We start from the raw sequence: 6,877 nt of genomic DNA, 5'->3' as shown, positions 1-6,877 counted from the left end.
TTATTGTTTCAGCATTCCAAAATCTATTAGATTTCCATATTGTCAAATTCTTTATGCTCTGGAAATCAAGCATTATTCCATTTAACTTTCGAAGGTAGAGCTGCTGATGAAAATAGCAAAGAATCAGTGTAAGAACTGACTACATTGACCAAGCCATTCACAGCTGCAGGTGAAAACCTGCAGCCTATTCTCAAGAAGCAGAGCTGGAGAGGGTCTGAATGATAGTTTTGTTAAATGGATCTGAAAGGTGTGTTAAAAGGTTGTCGATCGGACCCACATGAGTTACTTGTGCTTGCACAAAGAAGCCAAGCATGGCAATCATGGCCAGCCTACCTGTGAACAGTTAACATTACTGTAAGAAGTTAAGCATCTCAATGACATTACAGGAAGCATGCAGCTCTGAAGAGTTGGTGACCTTACCATTCTTAATTTCTTTTAGCTTTAGCTCATCAGCACTGTCAATGTCTTTGGCCAGGCCTAGAGGATTGAACAGCGGTCCACCTGGGTAGCTGTGGGCAATTGTAATAGTTAAGAACTTAATTTTAGACCACCTGATATGGATATTTTGATGACATATGATGATACCATTAAGGACATGAAATGGTGCAAATTCTTGTTTCAAGGTGAGCTTTAGCTCAATTTTAAGTTGGAGGGACAAGGTGTTCGATGCTTACCCAGGTCTTAGACCTTCTAGTGCAGCTTCCAGCCCTAAGAAGGTGCCTTCTTTGGCTTGTGATCCAGGATTGATGAAGTCCATATACCGCTTGGTCTCTACGAATCTATAATATTGTGATGAATAATGATGTTAACTTGATAAAAATTGAACAAAGATGAGCATTCAGAGCTCTGATCTACACTTACCAACGTGTGGCCATTTAACTAGTTCACAAGGATAAAATTTTTACTTTATTACTCTTCAATGATGAACTGAAAGCTAAAATTATGCATTTGTCTATGGTTTGTGCAGTCTGAACCTTACCCCATCAAGAGGAGTTGAACTACGAAGAGCGCCCCTGTGCTAGCAAATTCATATTTGGCAGCACCTGCTTCGAACCATACCGGTAGTTTGCTGATTCCTGTTACACGAAGTAACTAGGAGAAGAAAGGATCAAAGTGTAGAGCTATATGAAATATGATTCCATTAAGAAGTCAGAAGGAAAACATCTATGGAAACTTGTTTCCTAAAGGGGGAGAGAGAGAGAGAGAGGAAAATAAATCACTTGCATAAGGCAGTTATGAGAGAATACAAGACTAGTTCCTAATTCATAGAAATGTTGAATATGAAATGAAATCCTAGTCTAAACTATAAAAAACATTAAACCCTAACGTTTCTTACTTCATCATATTTAATCTACTATATAATAGAACAAAGCCAAAAGACTAATCCAATGTACTTGGTTTTCCATTAAGAACTCTTTCTTTCTTTAAGCTATTTTAATTCACACTTGAAATCAACTAGAAATTTCCAGAAAGAAATCCTGAATCATTATCAGCACTTACAACAGTATAATATTCACCAGACTGTTACTAGTAATAACATATTCATTGACAAGGTCTGGAAGGAAAGAAAAATATCAGGGACTATGGTACAGAGTTCTGCATAACTTCTAAAGCACACTTGCATATGATGAGAAAGTTCCTTTCTCTTGATTCAAAAAATATTACTGTAAACAATTCAAATTACAGCCACCATATCTGGCCACTAAATCTGGTAAAGGAGTTGGAGAACCAAGTTAACCTAGAGGATGAAGTCCTCGAACCTTTTTTGAGAGAATAATGTAACATAGAATGTGTCATTTTCATTTGGTATAATTTTATGAGGTAGAGCATATTAAGAGGTCACATTGACATGTAAAACAACACAAAAATACATTTAAGCATATAATGTTCACATTGGTTGATTTTTTATTCATCAATTTATTTGGAATTATTAAGGTATGAATATGAAAATCTATGAAATGAATTAATGGATACACTTATTTCTCCTAAAAAGTGTTGGTCATTCTAGTCCATCCAATCGGACATCAGAATCCGCAGAAGAAATGTCAAAGGGGTGGGGGGGTTAGAAGTTGTCAGATCCGGTCAGAAAAACAGCCGATTAACTGTTTCTATGCTATAACAGAACAGTGTCAATGATAGAGCCAATTAACCGTTTCTATGCTATTACTTTTGCAATATAAGATCTCCATCATTTACAGCAGCTTTATTAAACTTGTTCTGTCTGGTCCAATACTTCTCATAACCATTAAGTTTCTTGAAATGAACACATAAGACTTCCATGGCTGCTTCACTCTTCAATCCAAGAAGCAAAATAGACATTCCTCTCCTGGCCTTCATCAATTTTTCATCTGATAAGAGTTCCTGTTCAGTTTTGGGAGGTGGTACTTCAATAGGCATCAAACTTTGTTATCAAAATTCTGTTATTGGTGTATGACTTTGTGTATATGATGCAGCTTTTGATGGCTCTTAAATTTTAAGACAGACTTAATACCAAGTTCTTTTGATGATACAATTTTTCACGATACAACTTCTATGCACACAAAAGTTCTCTGTGCTACTTTGACAAAGTTGCAGAATAGTAGGACACACTACAAAAGGTTGACCTCCAATTTGTAACATTGAGCAATATTATCTTCTCATCATGAAGCATCACTTCTCAAATTCCTATTCAACATAGAACAACTGCATTGGTTACTCCTTATCACACTTGCAAGCATTATCCTGCCACACGGAGCACTATACGGTAGCCTAACTGTTGTAGAACCTCTTGCAAAGTTTGCACTTCTATTCTCCGAGTTATACATTCTTCCATATCAAGCAATAGCAATGCCAATTAAATTTAAATATTGCATATTTGTTCTAATTTTCCTATCCTCATGTTTCACTGTATCTAAGACTTTGGAATCAACTTCGGGATGGTTCCTATGCTGGTTTTAATTGCGTGTCAACCATTTACTCTGGAAAGACCAAACACACCATGGATTGAATAATTTTTCCAGAACATTGCAGTGATTTTTCTTTTCTCCATCCATAGTATACTTAATAGAATCCTGGTTGCCACTGAATTGGAATCATAAATTATCTTAGAACATGACTGAACCTTTAGGATCCGGGTCCCATCATTCTGAAAGTGCTGAAGCTAGATTAGCCATTTTGTTAAATGGTGAGAGTAGGCCAATAGACAGGACTCGTGTATCCCACTAACACAACTCGTGTATCGCGTTCACTTTCATAAATTATCTTAGAATATGACTGAACCTTTAGGATCCAGGTCCCATCATTCTGAAAGTGCTTAAGCTAGATTAGCCATTTTGTTAAATGGTTAGAGTAGGCCAATAGACAAAACTCATGTATCCCACTAACAGAACTCGTGTATCACGTTCACTTTCATATCTGGTCATTTAGCCTTAGCTTCCAACGGCCTTGAATCACTTTCAGTAAAATCTTGGCAAGGGAAGCAAATCCTCTTTGTTTAGTAGTTAGGCCCACTCATGCAACTGGAATCACCTCCCTTTCTTGCTCAATTAATGTGATTGCTTATCTTTCTCATTTGAAGCCTACTTTTATCAAGTGATTTTTTTTCCCATATTTTCTTTGCATGTGTCATGCAGATGCTATTTTGGACTCTAAGTCACCTATCAACAAAAATAAAAAAAATGACGATGATGATGAGGACAGGAAAATGACAGCGACAACACTAACAGTGTCTTACAAAAGGGACAAGGATACAAACTTTTCCTTCAGACTGCCATGGATCTCAATTCATGAAGCAAACATAACAATAGTCCTAGCCCAAATGTTCTACAGGTTGCATTGTTTCCCAGAACTCACAGCTGCTTTTGAAGGCTTTTATTCCTCTACCATTGAACAACACCTTTTCAAAAGTATCACTGTACTCTTTGTCCTTTTGCCAATGTCTATGCCCAAAACACATCCATCCACAAATCTTGCATCAAATCAAACCAAGTTATGAATCATAGCAAATTTTGCATAGCAATCCCCAAGTACTATTTACTGGGACTGTTCAAAGGCCACAACTCTGAGTCCCATAGCCGATCCCATTATTATATTTGCTGCTAAGTTGGACATACATTGTTGACTCTTTTCCTTACAACTTAAGCTTTTGGATCTTTTTATGATTGAAAGAAAGGCTTTGGATCTAATGGTTAACAAGCTAATCCTCATTCCAGCATTGTAATGGTTAATTAACATATTGGTCAAAGTCTGTTCTTTGACCTTGCCTTTTGAGATTGTATCATTAACTAAATCTTTTTTTAAAGCAAAGGAGGCTAGACTACCTATAATTTATTAAAGGAACCGAGAATTACAAAGGACAGAAAGAAAAGAAAAGATTGGATGGTGTCTAATCAAAAGGAAAGGAAAAACACATCAACAACTTATTTGCTGCACCAAACCTTAGAGAGATAGAAAAGTTGTTTTTTGATTACACAAGATATACCAGTCATTATGAAGTTTGAGGCTGAAATATAGTACTTCCTCTTCTAAAATAGCTTGGTTTAAGATTATTCTCGCATTTCTCTCCTTCCGATAAGTCCACAGAAAAGTAGCACATAACTGATCAAAGGCCATGCAGATATCTTTGGATCTCCAAGTAGTCCAAAATGTGTAAAAATTGTTTGGTGTACTCTGGATATTTAATTTGGCCAGAAGCACAGACCATGTATAGCCAGCAAATCTACACTTGACAATGATATGATCCAAGGATTCAATGGTGTCATTGCATAAGGCACAACCTCCAAAGGTGGCTTCAATCTTTCTTTTGAGGTTCCTCTGGCTCAAGTATGGAAAAATTTTGATCCTTAATAACACTGGAACTCTGCAAAGTTTACTTTCATATAATTAAATCATTACCATCACAATTTAACCACAGAGAGCATGCAGCTGTGCTCATCCATAAGGCACTCATTGTAGCTAACTAAACTTACCAAATCCACAGCATAATTAATCATCAGGCAACTGCAAGTAAATCTTATGCGAAACTTCGTCGCACAAGTTATAGATCAAAAAATAAGTCTAGATTAAGAAATCAACAACTTTTATGAATCTAATAGTTCGATAAAATTCCAGCCAAGAAAAGAAATGAGGGTCAGTTGCATACATCTGTCACCAAGATGCCGGCAACGCCAGCCATCGCGAAGCGGCAGTGGATGAGCTCTGCCTGGACATACCATTTGAGGCTCTCCTGATCCTCGCCAAGCCCCAGTGGATCAAATCCAAAATCTCCAGCAAGCCTTTACGATAAAATGAAACAATTTTTATCCAAACAACTAAAGTTACTGGGAAATAAGCATTATATATAGAGCTTATCAAGAGAAGCGAGGGGAGGAGACTGGGAACAGACGTGCCATCGAGGTGAAGAGGTGGATCGAGGCCGGGAAGCCAGGTGGCGCGCTGGGCTCGAGCCAGGAGCCGATTTGCCGGTGGTGGTGGGGAGGAGAAGTGGAGGAACGGGCTGCTACTCTTCCTCCCGGCGAGCGTGGGGGTGGAGGGGAGGCTCCAGGCGGAGATGGTGAAGGCCGGCGCCGCCACTCCGGCGCGAGATGCTGCCACTGCGGGAGTGAAGCCCATGGCTTTTGGAGAGGCAAAGTCGGCAGATGCCGCGGGCTCCAAGCCTCTGGTAACCAAGCTATGGGTAACGGATAAGAGGGACGGATGAGGCGGGCGTACGGGCTTGGCTTACTCCGTGAGAGCTTTAGCGGATTTTTTTTTTTTTTGATACAGACGGATTGACCATGCAGCTCTGACGCAAGTATAACCCATCTAATCCGAATACAAAACATCTCGTAGTTTCCGAAGACATCTCTGACCATATCGTCAAATTCAATCTTCAAAATAATCAACAACATAAAAAATAATTTAATCTTTCATATTATTCATCTCTCGAAAGGTATGATGTGAGAAGTTGATGGGCCTCCACCTGTCCTATATCATCTCGGATTCAACTAATAACGACCATCGAATCACTCTTAGATGCATACGTCTTATCTAGGAATTAGGATATAGGTTAAATATACCTCATGCAACCAAAACTAAACATCAAAGATTACCGACAGGTTATAGGGGACTTTAATTGCATTCTTCACAGTAAAGATAAAAGAAATTGGCAGGAAGCTTAGAGTTGATAGAGATGCGATGGAGTTCCAAGATTTTGCTCAGGATACTTTTGGATTTGAGGGGCCCAAGTATATATATATATGATACAATGAGAAATTCTTTGTACAGTGCAAGTAGTGTTGAAAATTCAACATGAAGTGCACATCTTATTTAATTGATCCACGTGGCTATCATTTTTTAATACATATTTAATGTCTATAATTTTTTTTTATTTGAATTTTTGAATAACAAAAATATCTTTATTTTTTTAAAAAAAATTATACCATCTTATAACATATTATAACTTCATACACGATATTATAACATCTTTTGTGCAGAAAATCATAATTTGACACAGGATATCATAATATGCCACAGGATGTCATAATTTTTTTCAAAAAATAAGAATATTTTCGTCATTCAAAATTTTCAAATAAAAAAGTAAACTGTAAACATTAAATATGTATTAAAAAGTAGTTGGATAAAAATATCCTTCTCATATTATAATATTCTGGATCATATTATGATATTCTACGTGCAGAAAATCATAATTTGACGTAGAATGTCATTATATACTACATAATGTTATAGTTTTTTTAACTATATTATAGCATCCTGCGTACAGAAAATTATAATTTGATGCAGAATGTTATAATATGCCGCGGAATGTCATAATTTTTTTAAAAAAAAATATTTTCATCATTTAAAATTTTAAATAAAAAAATAAAATTACATGCTTTAAATGTATGTTGAAAAATGATGA

The 6,877-nt window shown here is 36.8% G+C and overlaps 1 protein-coding gene across 1 annotated transcript; it reads right to left on the bottom strand.

The window, feature by feature from the left end:
• LOC105058244 (photosystem I chlorophyll a/b-binding protein 5, chloroplastic) lies at nt 1–5,685 on the bottom strand. Its single transcript, XM_010941123.4, has 6 exons — nt 5,363–5,685; nt 5,120–5,252; nt 980–1,092; nt 675–779; nt 421–509; nt 1–333 (listed from the first exon to the last, which is right to left on the bottom strand). The coding sequence occupies exons 1-6, from the start codon at nt 5,587–5,589 to the stop codon at nt 191–193; spliced, it is 810 nt and encodes a 269-aa protein (XP_010939425.1). The 5' UTR covers nt 5,590–5,685; the 3' UTR covers nt 1–190.
• Nucleotides 5,686–6,877: the final 1,192 nt, after the last annotated feature.

Source organism: Elaeis guineensis, chromosome 15 (assembly GCF_000442705.2).
Source record: "Elaeis guineensis isolate ETL-2024a chromosome 15, EG11, whole genome shotgun sequence".
Classification (NCBI taxonomy): Eukaryota; Viridiplantae; Streptophyta; class Magnoliopsida; order Arecales; family Arecaceae; genus Elaeis; species Elaeis guineensis.
The sequence above is the reverse complement of the archived record's forward strand: the minus strand, read 5'-3'. Positions and strand labels throughout refer to the sequence as shown.

Excerpts from the sequence above, each read along its gene's own strand:
- LOC105058244 (XM_010941123.4), bottom strand. The coding sequence starts at position 5,589 with ATGGGCTTCACTCCCGCAGTGGCAGCATCTCGCGCCGGAGTGGCGGCG. Across the intron at positions 780-979 it reads GTTCAACTCCTCTTGATGGG|ATTCGTAGAGACCAAGCGGT; the intron begins GTAAGGTTCAGA and ends ACAATATTATAG. Across the intron at positions 510-674 it reads CTAGAAGGTCTAAGACCTGG|CTACCCAGGTGGACCGCTGT; the intron begins GTAAGCATCGAA and ends AATTGCCCACAG.